This window comes from Stegostoma tigrinum, chromosome 8, assembly GCF_030684315.1.
Source record: "Stegostoma tigrinum isolate sSteTig4 chromosome 8, sSteTig4.hap1, whole genome shotgun sequence".
NCBI classification, from domain to species: domain Eukaryota; kingdom Metazoa; phylum Chordata; class Chondrichthyes; order Orectolobiformes; family Stegostomatidae; genus Stegostoma; species Stegostoma tigrinum.
In genome coordinates, this window is record NC_081361.1 from 101,216,944 (window position 1) to 101,233,382 (window position 16,439).

At 45.2% G+C, this 16,439-nt stretch overlaps 1 protein-coding gene across 5 annotated transcripts in view; it reads left to right on the forward strand.

Annotated features, from left to right (window-relative positions):
- slc44a5b (solute carrier family 44 member 5b) overlaps window positions 1-16,439 on the forward strand; it is a 276,251-nt gene that overhangs the window by 121,136 nt on the left and 138,676 nt on the right. Inside the window, exon 1 of one of the 5 annotated variants that reach the window (XM_059648178.1) lies at window positions 779-936. The exons of the other annotated variants lie outside the window; for them this stretch is intronic. Within the exon in view, the coding sequence (XP_059504161.1) occupies window positions 900-936 (37 nt within the window). The 5' untranslated portion in view covers window positions 779-899. Of the gene's footprint in view, window positions 1-778; window positions 937-16,439 lie in introns of those variants that run through there. 5 annotated transcript variants of the gene reach the window in all.

Genomic DNA, 16,439 nt, shown 5'->3' on the forward strand with positions numbered 1-16,439 from the left:
TGATTAAGAGCACATTTTCAGAACTTTAAGAAACATCACAGAGTTTAACAATGTGGAAACTCCTTGAGCAAGAGTTGGTGATGTGCTTGTCTCTGTTATAAAACAGGTTTCACAACAGCTTGTGGGCCTTTTACAGAAGTACACCATCAAGAAGCACTAGGTAGGAGAGCTGGCCAAACAGAAAGTAAGGAGTGTCTTAAAGGAGGAAAGAGAAGGGAAGAGACAGAAAGTATTAGGGGGGATTTTCAGCAGCAATGTATGTTGAATGGGCAAGAGGCCAGATGTGGAGAGGTGTGTAAGTCATGGAGGGGCTAATGGAGGTGACAGAGATAGGGAGGGTGTAGGTACTTGGGAGGTGACAGGGATAGGGAGGGGTGTGGGAGATAGGGGAGGTTACAGAAATAGGGAGAGGTTTCGAAGCTGGAGGTGACAGAGGGAGGGGTGTGGGTGCTTGGGAGGTGACAGAGAGAGGGAGGGGTTTGGGGGTAATGGAGGCGACAGGGATAGGGAGGGGTGTGGGGGATAGGGGAGTTACAGAAATAGGGAGAGGTTTAGAAGCTGGAGGAGTGGACAGTGATAGGGAGAGGTGATTTTAAAAATACTCCTTCTCAGAATATCTCACAATTTTCTCGGATTCCAAGAATGAACTGTACAGGTTACACTGTTCCAATGAACACAGCCTCCCTCCCCTGGGTGGGAGGTTTGAGTAGATTTACAGGTTGCTTTGTAGTGTGAATCACTGCCAGTATTCTGAGTAAACAGTGTAACTGACGCGAGAGCAGCTCTCTCTCCGCGCTTGGCTGGCTAAACATTAACCTGTTGATGTACAGAGTGCAGGGACGGGAGATGTTGCGCTGAGTTCGATCGCTGAGCGCTCGGTCAGTGAAAGTTTCTGAAACATGGTGCGGGAGCAGGGAGATTACTATGGCAGGCACGGTGAGTGATCTGGGATCCCTCAGCTCCCTGAAGGGCGCCTAAAAACTCCCCTCTCTGCTCTCCCTGGGTCTGGTTCGCTCGTCTGTTCAGACTGTTACTGCGCTGTTTACTTGCAATTAGCAATGTACTGCAAAACGACAGGTTAAGGGTTTGAATTCCTTGCAGAATGAAGCTTGTACAGAGTTACATTCGTCAATCCGACAGGCTCCTGTTAATCTATAGACACAACTGGAAAGCTGGGGGGATGTGGGAGTAACCGAGTCTGCTCTTTCGTAGATCCAGCACCAAAGCAACTGATCAAATGGCCTCCTGTGCTGTAATTTTCCCTAATTCGATGGAGTTACAGGCTATAACAGGCCATTTGGCCCATTTGCTTGATGCTGGACCTTGCCCCACGCCTCAACTTCTCACTGTATCAGCAGACCCTTCGATTCCTCACCCCCTTGTGTGTTTGTGCAGCTCACCCCTTCAATGCAACGATAATGTTCCCTCTACCCCTCCCTGTGGGAGCGAGTCCCACATTCCCCTGGTCTCTTGGGAAGAAGTTTTCCTGACTTCCCAATTCGATTTCTTTGTGACTATTTTCGAAGTAAACCTTCTGGTTTAGGTCTCTCTCAGGAGCAGTGACATCTCTGCATTTTAACGCCATTGAATTCCTTCATAATCTCGCAGGATTCCGTTCAGTCATCACTCTATTTTCTGGCCTGTTTTAGTCCGTCTGTTTAATCTTTCGTGATTGTTCCAATCTACTGGAAAAGATCTTTTAAGTTCAACACAGTCAGCGTGTTTGCCCTGAAGTAGAGAGACGGGAGGCGAGAAGAGTAATTTTGTTAATAATCAGTAATTAACGAGAGTAGCACTGTGTTACATCAGTCTCCCTGGCCTCATACTCACCACTTCACATTTGGAGGATTTTATTTCTGCAATCCTGGTTGATATTTGTCAGAATTGCAACCTCGAGACAGAATATGAAACGTCAGCTTTTGTGCTCCTGAGATGCTGCTTGGCTTGCCGTGTTCATCCAGCTTCACACTTTGTTATCACAGAATAAACGGAGCACCTTTCACCCTCCATAACCTTGAATTACCCAAAACTCTGTTTTGCTGTGCCATAACCCACACCACATGGTTCTGCCCATTATACAGTTCATGGTAAGTCCATGGGGCGTGTTGTTGAACAGAGAGACCTAGTGGTACAGGTACACAGTTCCTTGAAACCAGAATCACAGGTAGACAGGATGGTGAAGGCAGTGTTTGGTATGCTTGCCTTTATTGGTCAGAGGATTGAGTACAGGAGTTGGGATGTCATGTTACAAGACAGTAATAAGGCCACACTTGGAGTACTGCGTACAATTCTGGTCACTCTACTGTAGGAAGGAAGTTATTAAATTGGAAAGGGTGTAAGAAGGATTTTCAAGGATGTTAGTGAGACTGGAAGGTTTAAGTGAGAAGGAGAGGGTGGATAGGCTGGGACTTTTCCCTGGAGCATTGGAGGCTGCAGCGTGACCTTGTAAAGGTTTATAAAATCATGAGGGGCATAGATAAGGTGAATAGGCAAGGCCTTTTCCCCAGGGTGGTGGAGTCAAAAACTCGAGGGCATAGGTTTAAGGAGAGAAGGGAAAGATTTATAGAACATAGAACATTATAGCACAGTACAGGCCCTTCGGCCCTCAATGTTGTGCCGACCTGTCATACCGATCTCAAGCCCATCTAACCTACACTATTCCATGTACGTCCATATGCTTATCCAATGACGACTTAAATGTACCTAAAGTTGGCGAATCTACTACCGTTGCAGGCAAAGCGGTCCATTCCCTTACTACTCTCTGAGTAAAGAAACTACCTCTGACATCTGTCCTATATCTTTCACCCCTCAATTTAAAGCTATGCCCCCTCGTGCTCGCCGTCACCATCCTAGGAAATAGGCTCTCCCTATTCACCCTATCTAACCCTCTGATTATTTTATATGTTTCAATTAAGTCACCTCTCAACCTTCTTCTCCCTAATGAAAACAGCCTCAAGTCCCTCAGCCTTTCCTCATAAGGCCTTCTCTCCATACCAGGCAACATCCTAGTAAATCTCCTCTGCACCCTTTCCAAAGCTTCCACATCCTTCTTATAATGCGGTGACCAGAACTGTACACAATACTCCAAGTGCGGCCGCACCAGAGTTTTGTACAGCTTCACCATAACCTCCTGGTTCCGGAACTCGATCCCTCTATTAACAAAAGCTAAAACACTGTATGCCTTCTTAACAGCCCTGTCAACCTGGGTGGCAACTTTCAAGGATCTGTGTACATGGACACCGAGATCTCTCTGCTCATCTACACTGCTAAGAATCTTACCATTAGCCCAGTACTTTGCCTTCCGGTTACTCCCACCAAGGTGCATCACCTCACACTTGTCTGCATTAAACTCCATTTGCCACCTCTCAGCCCAGCTCTGCAGCTTATCTATGTCTCTCTGCAACCTACAGCATCCTTCGTCACTATCCACAACTCCACCGACCTTAGTGTCGTCTGCAAATTGACTAACCCAGATTTAAAAGGGACCTGAGGGACAAGTTTTTCACACAAAAAGGGGTGTGTGTATGGAAAGTGCTGCCAGAGGAGTTGGTGGAGGGGGGTATAATTATAACACTTAAAAGACATTTAGACAGGTACATGGATAGAAAAGGTTTAGAATTAGAATTAGGTTTTATTGTCATGTGTACTCAAGTATAGGGTTACAGGAGTACAGTGAAGAAGTGTACAAAGTCTCCATTCTCCAGCACCGTCTTCAGTACAAAGGCGCCTAGGTCCAAAATCTTGGGTATAAAGTAGAAAAGTAAAGAAATAAAGTTAAAAGTTCAACATTGAAGTCTATAAGTGGTTATCCATGGGCCTGGATCTGGGCTCCTACTCCCTGACATTGAGACCATCACCAGCATGAAGCAGTGATAATGGGAACTGCAGATGCTGGAGAACCCAAGATAACAAAGTGTGAAGCTGGATGAACACAGCAGGCCCAGCAGCATCCCAGGAGCACAGCAGCTGACGTTTCGGGCCTAGACCCTTCATCAGAGAGCATGAAGCAGTTGGCCTGCCTTGTGCCCCTTCACTACACAGCCGCTGCAGAGCTGTGTTGTCTTTCATCAGTGCAGTCTTGTCCCAACCCTCAGCTCTGCTACCATTCGTCTGTGGTGGGCCCATCTAGGGACTGCAGTCACTGCTGCAACTGCTGGGTCCTGCACTGGGCCTTGGGCCCAAATTTACCTCCCTCTGCCACCAGCAGCACGAACATGACTCTCTCCGCTGCCACAGCCGCTGGGAACAAATCTTGCCTTGGACACACTGGTCAGCCTCTTGCTGCCTGAGTGTCCACAGGAGGTCAGTAACGGTTGAAAGTTTAAAAAAGATGTAAAAAAGTCAAAGCAGACAGAGCAGATGAGCTGTGGGCTCAGAAGCCTGCACACTACACTGCTGCTCTGCTACCACCTTGACCAGAAGTTTAGAGCGATACGGGCTAACGCAGGTAAATGGGACTAGTCCTGTTGAGGAAACATGGTCAGCATGGATGGGCCGAAGGCCCTGTTTCTGAGCTGTATGGCTCTGTGACTGTAATGCCCTGCACTTTCTGACCTTTACAGCCCTGTCACCTGACTCCATTTCAACATTCTCATCCCAGCCCTTGGTCCCTTTGTAATTGCCTCAAATTTTATAACCGCCCTCAGTCTCTGCTTTCTTTTCATTTTGGGATTTTCCTTTCTTCATTTGAATATTTCACCACCGGGAGATGTTCCTTGAGCTGACTGAATCCTAGGCTGTGGAATTCTCTCCCAAAACTGCTCTGCATCCCTCTCTGACCTAATTTGTCCCCACATCTGTTTTACTGGCTCAGTGCCACATGATCATGGGAATATTTGATCACATACATTGATCATTTAAGTTGTTGGAGTTGCAGTTGGTATCTCAGTCCCAGTTGTTATTGCCAGTTTTGTTTTTGACTTGTGGTGAGTGTTTACCCTCATTGGGACTGGCACGCCCTGAAACTACAACGTTTTCCCCAACATGGACGTTCCTGTTGAACGGGAGCCCATGACCAGGGTCACAGTCGAAGGAAACAAGTCAGGCCATTTAGGACTGAGATGAGATGAAATGTCGTCACCCACAGAGTGGTGAGCCTGTGGAATTCTCTGCCACAGGAAGTGGTTGACATTGAAACATTGAATGTTTGTAAGAAGGAGTTAGATATACGTCTAAGGGCGAAAGGGATCAAAGGTTAAGAGGAGAAAGCTGGTACAGGGGATTGAGTTGGTAGATCAGCCATGATCATGTTGAATGGTGGATGAAATAACTGCACAGAGGCCAGTATCCCAGCACCAAGTCACCCTTTATTTGCAACACAGTAGATGGGTCTTGACCAGCAGCTTAGAGCCAGCCCCTAGAATGAGGAGACTCTCTGACACTTCTGTTTATATCTGTCAGCCAAGTCTCCCTGGTTTCTTTATTCATTCACAGGATGAGGGCATCGCTGGCTAGGCAGCATTTATTGCCCATCCCTAATTGCCCAGAGGGCAGTCATAACCACATTGCTGTGGGTCTGGAGTCACATGTAGGCCCGACCAGGTAAGGATGACAGTTTCCTTCCGTAAAGGACGTGAGTGAACCAGATGAGTTTTTCCCAACAATTAACAATGGACTCATGGTCATCATGAAATTCTTAATTCTAGATATTTGTTGAATTCAGATTCCACCATCTGCCGTGGCAGGATTCGAATCTGGGTGCCTGGATTAACATTCCAGTGATAATACCACTAGGCCATTGCCTCCCACTACTGTGCGACCCAGGTTAATAGCACCAATCGGGCGTCTCATACTCAATGAGATCTGTCGGACTCTTGTGTCCAGCACAACAATGGAGCAGGCCTGAAGGGCTGAATGGCCCACTTCCACCCCTATCTTGTGGCGAAGTCATGTTTGTATCTCAAGGCAGAATCTGTGATGGGGGTGGGGTGCATCCCAAAGGACATTTCGATCACTGACAAGGACCACAATTCTTGCCTTTCCCTGGGGAAGAAGGTGTTGGCGAGATGCCATCTTGAAATGGTTCCCCTTCAGGGGGCAGTTATGAGTCAACTGCTTTGGGGGGCTGTTGTGGTGCAGTAGGAGTGTCCCTTCCTCTGAACCAGGAGTCCTGGGTTCAGATACCACCTGCTGCAGAAATGCATCATCTCATTCTCTGATCAAATTGGTAAGGAAAAATAAAACAGACAACCTTTTTGTGGAAGGCCCAGAGTCACATGTTGAGCCAGAATGGGGGAGAGGGCAGCAAATTTCTATTTCCAGGTAGATTTTTAAAGTGAATCCCATGTGGGGTACTTACCCCAGCACTGACATATCTCCCAGATCGATTACAACTGAACACAAATTGTCAGGCTTGACAGTGGAACCCAAACTCCTGTTGTTATTCACAAGGTAATTCTATTGTTACCGTTCACATGAATCCAGTTGTCAATTCTTCAGGAACCATTTTTCCCCAGGGAGGGAATAGAATGTAGACAGTATCATTACATTTAAGGGCAAATTTGGATTGAATCGTGACTGAGGGAAACTGAGGATGAAGATGGGCAGAGATGAAGAGAGAGTGAGAGGGGATTTGGTGGACTAGAAACAGCAGCATTTCTTTGTTCGTTCATTCATCAGTGCAGGTGTTGCTGTTTGGGCCGGCATTTATTGTCCATCCCTAATTGCCCAGAGGGCAGCTGAGAGTCTGCCACATCGCTGTGGGTCTGGAGTCACATGTACGCTAAACCAGGTGAGGATGGCAGTTTCCTTCCCTGAAGGACATGAGTGAACCAGATGGGTTTTCTGACAATCGCTTTGTGACCATCATTAGACTCTTAATTCCATGTAGTTTAAATTAAATTCAAATTCCAACCACTGCCGTGGGATTTGTACTCATGTCCCAAGAATATTACCTGTGTCTCTGCATCAACAGTTCAGTGAGAATATCTGTCGGCCATCACATGCCCCTGGTGCACTTGGACCCTTTGGCTTGTTTGTGAATCCTTTGCACCATTCACTGGATTAACAATGTAACAAGATAACCACATGACCCCTTGTTCTCTCTCTCTCTCTCTCTCTCTCTCTCAATATGGCTTAAATTAGATCGGAACTTCATGAGGCAGGTGCGAGAGCGATGTGCTGTTTTGAATATTCAGTGTTGATGTTGTTTCAGCTCACTTCCACAGCACGCAGAGCAATGAGCTTCATTCACAGATTGACACAGGCATTTGTCAGACCCAAGCTTCCTCCATGTTCAAAGGCAGACGCCGAGTTTCCTGGCCATTATCTCTTAGTCAGTACGGTTCCCTGATGTGTTCTTTTGTTCAGCAACAGCAGCCACAAAAGCTAAACCATTGAATACTGTCCAGAAAAATATTATAATTCTAATGAGTAACAAATAACCCCTCCTCCAAAAACAACTCTTACTGTGTTACATCATCTTGGATTCATTAACAGAAAAAAATTTCAGGCAAAAGTTGGCGCTGAACTAAATTAGAAAATAGACTGTAAAGATTTAACACATACAGGAGATATTCAGCCCCATTGCTCTGGATCTGGAGAGTAATCCATTAGAACAATTTCCCTGGTATGACATGGGTATCGTACTGGTGGGATATAAAGTATGAAGCTGGATGAACACAGCAGGCCAAGCAGCATCTCAGGAGCACATAAGCTGACGTTTCAGGCCTAGACCCTTCATCAGAAAAGGTGGGGGGGAGAGGGTTCTGAAATAAATAGGGAGAGAGGGGGAGGCAGATTGAAGATGGATAGAGGAGAAGATAGGTGGGCAGGAGACAGACAAGTTAAAGGGGCGGGATTGGAGCCAGTAGAGGTGAATATAGGTGGGGAGGTAGGGAGGGGATAGGTCAGTCTGGGGAGGATGGACAGGTCAAGGGGGCGGGATAAGGTTAGTAGGAAGGAAGTGGAAGTGCGGCTTGAGGTGGGAGGAGGGGATGTGGTGGGGATAGATCTGTTACTTTAAAACACTGAGATATAGTACCAGCGGGGATAGGTGTGTCGCTGTATAACACTGCGATACAGTACCTGTGAGGACAAGTCAGTTGTTGTATAATGCTGAGATACAGTACCAGAGGGGACAGATCTGCCACTGTGTGACAGTGAGATACTGTACCAGTGGGACAGATCTGTCACTGTGTGACACTGAGATACAGTAGCAGCAGTAAGAGGCCTGTCAGTGGCAGTGACCAGAGGATAAATTTGGAATATTTGTCAGAATTAAATGTGGGTTGCTTGATACTGTGGGGATAACAATGTCCTTGGAAGCAACATGTTCTTGCAGGTAATTTAGCAATACACAATAATCCTCCCTTGGAGGCTATTGTGTCTGGGAGAAAGGCACGCCATGTTTAAGTGGCTTATTGCACCTATACCTTACATCGATTTCATTCCTTTGCTTATTTTTAAAATTTGACTCTGTTCGACATCTGAAGTGGAGCAAAAACTCTCCAGACCACTATGTTGGCCAGGAGCTGCAGAGTTTTCCCCTCTGGGTCAGACAGCACCTGAGGAGCAGGAAAGTTGACGTTTCGAATTGAGACCCTTTATCAGTCCTGAAACATTAACTTTCCTGCTCCTCAGATGCTCCTCCAGATCCACATTATATCGACTTTGACTTCCAGCATCTGCAATCCTTGCTATCTCTGAGTTCCCCCCAGTGTTCTGGTTCAATATTTATTTCTCAATCAATGTTACACAAATACCTGAACTTGTGCTTATGATATTGTTGTTTGTTGGAGTTTGCAGTTCGCCTCTCTGTCAGGTTTTCTCCGTTACAACAGGCGCTCTGCTTCAGAGAAGTATTTGCTTTGGTTTGACCTGAACTGCTGAAGCAGAACAGAAATCTGGGTTCTTTTTCTGATATTTTGGCTGGGAGTTTGGAATTACAGCACACATCAGAATGAAGAATCCTTTGAGTTCAGAGAGTGGGAGTGTGAGACCCAGGAGCAGGAGGTACGGTGGCTCTCAGTACCTCTTGCGATAAGTTTGGGGACTATCATGAGTATTCATAACCTAATGACTAGCAATCCAAGGAACCCATTCTGTGGACTGTATTGAGGCCCTGCTGTGTGCAGAGGAGAGACGTGTAGGATAATTGGAACCTGCAGGCATTATCTGGTTAGCGACCAACAGCCAGAGAGAGTGCTGCACAGCTTTCACAGTCGGAATCCACCCGAAAGTGACCAGTTCAAGGGCATTGAAAGGGTCTGAAATGCTGAAGATGACATTTCTATTTGCTGGGAGACCAGAACCAGGGGCAATGGAACCAATAAATTCAGTCAGGAATTCAGCAAAAACATCTTTCCCAGAGAGTGGTGAGAATGTGGAATTTGCTGGAAAGGAGGTAGCAGAGTTCCAGTATACGAGGAAACTGGTCTGAAACAATTCAGCAGTCTCTGTTTCCAACATATGTTGTTGGCTGCACAGTGCTTTGGAAAGTACTGTGATCGCACAGGTTGTTAGATTAAAGTCGAATTCTGCTCCTGTTTGAGCTGTTTGTAAGTATTTTTTTCCTTTTCTTCCATGGAATCCATGTTGTAAAAAATAACCTTTAAAATCAGTTAACACCCTTTAATACCCCTCCTTCTCCTTTATGTCATCCTCCTTAGCTAAAGTTTCTGTCACTAGCTCTAAGGTCTCCTTCACTGTTAGGTTGTCACTCTGGGTCATTTTAATGGTGTAATGTGCTTCCAGACAATTACAAGCTCCTGCTTGATGAGAAGGACACCAGGGAACAGACAGAGGAATGTACAGAATGTGTGACTGCAGGGACAAGTGTGCCATTTGTTCAACAACAGATTGTATTTACATAGTGCCTTTCATGGAATTTTTTTTATTTGTTCTTGGGATATGGATGTTTATTTTTATTTATTCATTAATGGGATGAAGGAGTCACTGACCAGGCAGCATTTATTGCCCATCTGTAATTGCCCAGAGGGTAGTTCAGAGTCAGTCACGTTGGTGTGGGTCTGGGGTCACATAGAACATAGAACATTACAGCACAGTACAGGCCCTTCGGCCCTCGATGTTGTGCCGACCTGTCATACCGATCTCAAGCCCATCTAACCTACACTATTCCATGTACGTCCATATGCTTATCCAATGACGACTTAAATGTACCTAAAGTTGGCGAATCTAACACCGTTGCAGGCAAAGCGTTCCATTCCCTTACTACTCTCTGAGTAAATAAACCACCTCTGACATCTGTCCTATATCTTTCACCCCTCAATTTAAAGCTATGCCCCCTTGTGCTTACCGTCACCATCCGAGGATAAAGGCTCTCCCTATCCACCCTATCTAAGCCTCTGATTATTTTATATGTTTCAATTAAGTCACCTCTCAACCTTCTTCTCTCTAATGAAAACAGCCTCAAGTCCCTCAACCTTTCCTCGTAAGACCTTCCCTCCATACCAGGCAACATCCTAGTAAATCTCCTTTGCACCAGGAAAGGATGGCAGATTTCCTTCCTTGAAGGACATGAGTGAACCAGATGGTTTGCTCTGAGCTGAGCTTTCTTCATTTGCAGGTTTTAACAAAATTCAGATTTCACCATCTTCCATGGGTGGGGCTCAACCCATGTCCTCAGAACGCTAGCCTGGGGTTCTGGATTACTAGTTCAATGACATTACCACTGTTCTACTTTCTCTCCCTAAAAAGGATGAAAAGTCTCAAGGTATTATATAACAAAGTATGACACAATGTTATGATCATGGTAAATATGGACGATTGAATTTTAACTTTTTAATATTTGATTTATTATTGTCACACATACCTAGGTAGACTGAAAGTGTGCAGTCCAGGCAGATCAGGTCATATCATACAGAGTGCATTAGGATAACAAAACAGAGCGAGGAAAACAATGTTACGGCTGCAGAGAAGGTGCACGATGAACAAGGTCAATATTAAATTTGAAATTTGAGAGGTCCATTCAGTTATCTGATAACAGTGGGGAAGGAGCTTTATTGAATCTGTTGGAGTGTGTGTTTAAGTTTTTGTGTCTTCTGCCTGATGGAAGAGATTATAACTGGCGTGGGAGGGATCTTTGATGTTGGCTGCCTTCCCGAGGCAGAGAGAGTATAGTTGGAGTCACTGGATGGGAGGTTGGCTTGTGTGATGACTGGCCCGTGTTCACAACTTTCTGTAGTTTCTAAGAGTCCTGGGCAGAGCAGTCACCATACCAAGCTGTGATACATCTGGGTAGAGAAAGTAAGAACTGCTGTTGCTGGAGTCTGAGATAACACAGTGTGCACTGGAGGAACACTGCGCGCCAAGCAGCATCAGAGGAGCAGGAAAGTTGACGTTTTGGTTGGGACCCTTCTTCATGTATCTCCATTGCTTTTCTTATTTCTGAAAAAGGGTCCTGACCTGAAACATCAACTCCCCTGCTCTTCTGACGCTGCCTGGCCTTCTGTGTTCCTCCAGCTCCACACTGTGTTGTGTCATACATCTGGATGTGAAGCTGGAGGAGGTTCCAGTGACAGGGAGATGCAAGGCCGTGGATGGATTGGAAAATAAGGATGATAATTCTAAATTCAGGCTGTTGCTTGACTGGAAAATAGTATGGTCAGTAATCACAGTGCGTTGCTGTGGGATCGGGACTCAGTGTGAGGAAAATCACGGGCAGTAGGATTTAGGATGGCTCCACGTTTACTGAAGGTCTAATGTGAGAGCCCAGCCATTGGCCATTGGAATTATGCAGTCCGGAGGTATTGAAAACACGACTGAGCTGAGAAAGGGGCAAAGTCATCTGAAATGGAAAGAGATGGTAATGGTGATGATGTGAATAGGAAGTCGGAAGCTCATCACAGGATCAAATGTGGCGCAAACGTGTGGACAGATTGGCTTAATCTGAGACTGTTGCCATGAAGGGTCAGTTGTTGGGGAACAGAAATTGCTGGGAAAGCTCAGCAAGTCTGGCAGCATCCTTGGAGTGAAATCACAGTTAACATTTCAGGTCCAGTGACTCTTCAAAAGATCCTGAAATATTAACTCTAATTTCTCTCCACAGGCACTGTCAGATCTGCTGAGTTTTTCCAAAAACTTCTGTTTTTGTTTCTAATTTACAACATCCACAGTTCTTCTTAGTTTTATTTTTGTCGGGGAACAGTGTTTGGAATGGTGGCCGAAACGTGTGGCTTGAATTTTCCTGATAGCTAATTTGATATTTAATATTTGAAGGTGAGGATAGAGTTGGCAGTTGTATCTAAAACAAGGGCATAAAATGCAGGGGCTGAAGTAGGCCATTCAGCCCATCAAGTCTGGTCGGCAATTCAATAAGACGATGGTTGATTTGATAATCCTTAACTCCACTTTCCTACCTTTATATCCCCATAAACCTTAATTCCCTTAGCGCCTTGTATAGTTTGAGCAAAACCTCTCTATTTTTATACTCCATTCACCTTAAAACAAAGGCCAACATTTCAGGCCCCTTCCCAATTACCCACTGTACATGCATGCTCGCTTTTGAGAGTTTTGGATGAAAACTCCCAAACCCCTCAGTTCTGTAGCTTTCTGCAGTGTCCCTCTGTTTAAATAATATTCTGCTTCTCTGCTCTACCTGCCAAAGTGCATACTCTCACTTTCCTCCACATTATATTGTACCTGCCAAGGTTTTGCCCACTTTGTTGAAGATGTCTATCTGAATGGAATTAGCCATTCCAAGCCTGAGGGTAAGGATTGCTGTGAATGATTCACACAAGAGGGTGGAATTTGGGGAGGTGACCTACTCATGGCCAGAATCAGAATACAGCTGGGATGCAGGATGTTGCCACAGCGGGTATAACAATGTGAAAATACATTCCTGTCTGAGTGCTTTGAAGTAACGTGGAACTTTACAGCTGCCAAATTGGGTTAAACGCACTCCTGGAGGTTACATCACATGACTTCTGACCTCCAAAAGGCTTCCAACACAGAGAAACCATCCCTTTAATCCCATCCCCTGATATTGTTCTGATAAATCAACTGAAATGTTTGAAGAAAATAACAAAAACACATGGACTCCCTCATTTTTAAAGACGTTATGAAGAATGATAAACTATTCCCACTGTTTGAGGATTCTAGAACTGGGAGCATAGTCTGAGAATTAGGGCCAGACCACTCAGGAGAGATGTTAGGAAGAACTTCGACACACAAAGGGGTGGGAGAGATTTGGAACTCTCTTCCACAAATGACAGTGGATGCTGGATCAGTTGTTAATTTTTAAACTTGACATGGATAATATTTATTAAACAAAGGTATTAAGGGAAACGGGCTAAAGGCAGGGATATGGAGTTAAGGCCAGGATCGGAATGGCGGAGCAGGCTCAAGGGACTGAATGGCCTCATTCCAATGTCCTATGACCATAATTTTCCTTCTGTGTTTGTATTATATCAGAAATATCTCAGGGATTTTTTTTCCTGAAGACTGCTAAGCAATCTTGGAGAGCTTTGCAACATGATAGCTATGTTTGTACTATTCACCCTTGGTCAAAATATTTTTTGAACACGGCTTGAGAAAATAGAAGCCAGCCTGTAGAATTCTGATGGCTCCCCTTGTCCCTCACAGATCAAAAAGACTAATGTACCAGATGCCGTGACCAAGCACTTTTCGATCTGCAAACAATCTGATCCATATTTTGTTCAGAAGGAGGCTGGTCTGAGTCACCTTGAGGAAAGGGTCTGATTCATGCTTTGCTTTGAAAAAGCGATAGGTAAACACCCTGTTCCCAGTCATGAAGTGAAAATACATCGCTGGGTTTTGATGATGTGATAACCCAGTCAGGGCAGGGCTTCGGGTTTGAGAAGGAAAGGTGAAGCAGCCAGTGTGTTTATCACTGGGATAGTTCTGTTACACAATGGTGCCTGTTTAACACAATTACACGCAATATGTTTGTTTAAGAACTCTGCCCTTGCTCCCAGAAATTGTAGAATCCTACAGCACCGGGGAAACCATTCGCCCTTCATGCTTATACTGTTTTTTTTCCTGAAAAAAACACACATTTATCATTGAACCCCATCCCTTTTTTTAGCTTTTTGTAATAGTAAGTTTGTTCAACCTTCATAGAATCCTTACAATACAGAAGCAGGCTGTTGAATTCAATTGAATCCACACCGACACATCAAATAACATCCCATCCATTCCTGTAACCCTGCACTTCCCATGGCTAACCCACCTGTCCTGCACATACCAGAGCTCTGGGCAATTCAGCATGGCCAATCCACCCTAACCTGCATATCTTTGGATTGTGGGAGGAAACCTGTGCAGACATGGGGAGAACGTGCACAGACAGTCACGCGAGGCTGGAATTGAACCTGGGTCCCTGACATTGTGAGGCAGCAGTGAGCCACTGTGTGGAAGCAACTTCCAATGTCTTTTCTGGTTGAGAATCCCAAACCCTGTGAGGAAAACTATTTCTCCTCAAGGTGTTGTAATTAAGGGTGATTAATTATTCCAGCTCTAACGAGTACAGACCAAATTTCTCATTCATTACTGAAGTGTCACATTGCTGCTTATGTCCTGGTAAACCTCCCCTGCATCCAGCATGTCAGTGCCACGTCCATAATTTCTCTCTAAATGTTCAATGAGATTTTATTATTGCTGGCAAGGCTAGCATTTTGCCTCCTTCCCAGATACCCTTGAACTAAGAGGTCTTCTCAGCTGTTTCATGGGGCAGTTCAGAGTTGACCACGTTGCTGTGGGTCTGGAGTCACATGCAGGCCAGTTTGTTCAACCTAAGTACTTTGCGTCAGTCTTCACAGTGGAAGACATGAGTAGTATGTCAACAATTAGGGAGAGCCAGGGGGCAGAGTTGAGTATGGTAGGCATTACAAAAGAGAAAGTGCTAGAAAAGCTAAAGGGTCTAAAAATTGATAAATCCCCAGGCCCCGATGGGCTACATCCTAGAGTTCTGAGGGAAGTGGCTGAGGAAATAGCAGAGGTTTTGGTCGTGATCTGTCAAAAGTCACTGGAGTCAGGGAAAGTCCCAGATGATTGGAAAATTGCTGTTGTAACCCCCTTGTTTAAGAAAGGATCAAGGCAAAAGATGGAAAATTATAGGCTGATTAGCCTAACGTCAGTAGTTGGTAAAATTCTTGAACCCATTGTCAACGATGAGATTTCTAAATTCCTAGAAGTGCAGGGTCAGATTAGAACAAGTCAGCATGGATTTAGTAAGGGGATGTCATGCCTGACAAACCTGTTAGAATTCTTTGAAGAGGTAACAAGTATGTTAGACCAGGGAAGCCCAGTAGATGTTATCTATCTAGACTTCCAAAAGGCCTTTGATACTGTGCCTCACAGGAGACTGCTGAGCAAGGTGAGGGCCCATGGCTTTCGAGGTGAGTTACTGGGTTGGATTGAGGATTGGCTGACTTACAGAAGGCAGAGAGTTGGGATAAAAGGCTCTTTTTTGGAATGGCAACTGGTGACGAATGGTGTCCCGCAGGGTTCAGTGTTGGGGCTGCAGCCATTCACCTTATACATTAATGATCTGGATGGAGGGACTGGAGGCATTCTGGAGAAGTTTGCCGATGATACGAAGATAGGTGAACAAGCAGGTATTACTGAGGAGGTGGGGAGGCTGCGGAAAGATTTAGACAGTTTAGGAGTGTGGCCCAGGAAATGGCTGATGAAATTCAATGTGAGTAAATGTGAGGTTTTGCACTTTGGCAAAAAGAATACAGGCATGGACTATTTTCTAAATAGAGAGAAAATTCGCAAAGCAGAAGTGCAAGGGGATCTGGGAGTGTTGGTCCAGGATTCTCTAAAAGTTAACTTGCAGGTAGAGTCCGTGATTAAGAAAGCGAATGTAATGTTGTCGTTTATCTTGAGAGCATTGGAATATAAAAGCAGCGACGTGCTTCTGAGGCTTTATAAAGCTCTGGATAGGCCCCATTTAGAATACTGTGTCCAATTTTGGGCCCCACACCTCAGGAAGGGCATACTAGCCCTGGAGCATGTCCAGCGGAGATTCACCTGGATGATTCCTGGAATGGTAGGTTTAATGTATGATGAATGGCTAAGGATCCTGGGATTGTACTCATGAGACTTTAGAAGGTTGAGGGGAGATCTAATAGAAACTTACAAGAAAATGTTTAGCTTAGAAGGGGTGGACGCTAGGAAGTTGTTTCTGTTAGGCGGGGAGACGAGGACCCATGGGCAAAGCCTTAGAATTAGAGGGGGTCAATTTAAAACAGAAATGAGATGACATTTCTTCAGCCAGAGAGTGGTGGGCCTGTGGAATTCATTGCCACGGAGTGCAGTGGAGGCTGGGACATTGGACGCCTTCAAGGCAGAGATCAACAAATTCTTGATCTCACAAGGAATCAGGGGCTACGGGGAGAGTGCAGGGAAGTGGAGTTGAAATGCCCATCAGCCATGATTTAAATGGCGGAGTGGACTTGGGCCGAATGGCCTCACTTCCACTCCTATGTCTATGGTCTTATGGTCTTAACTTCTCCTAC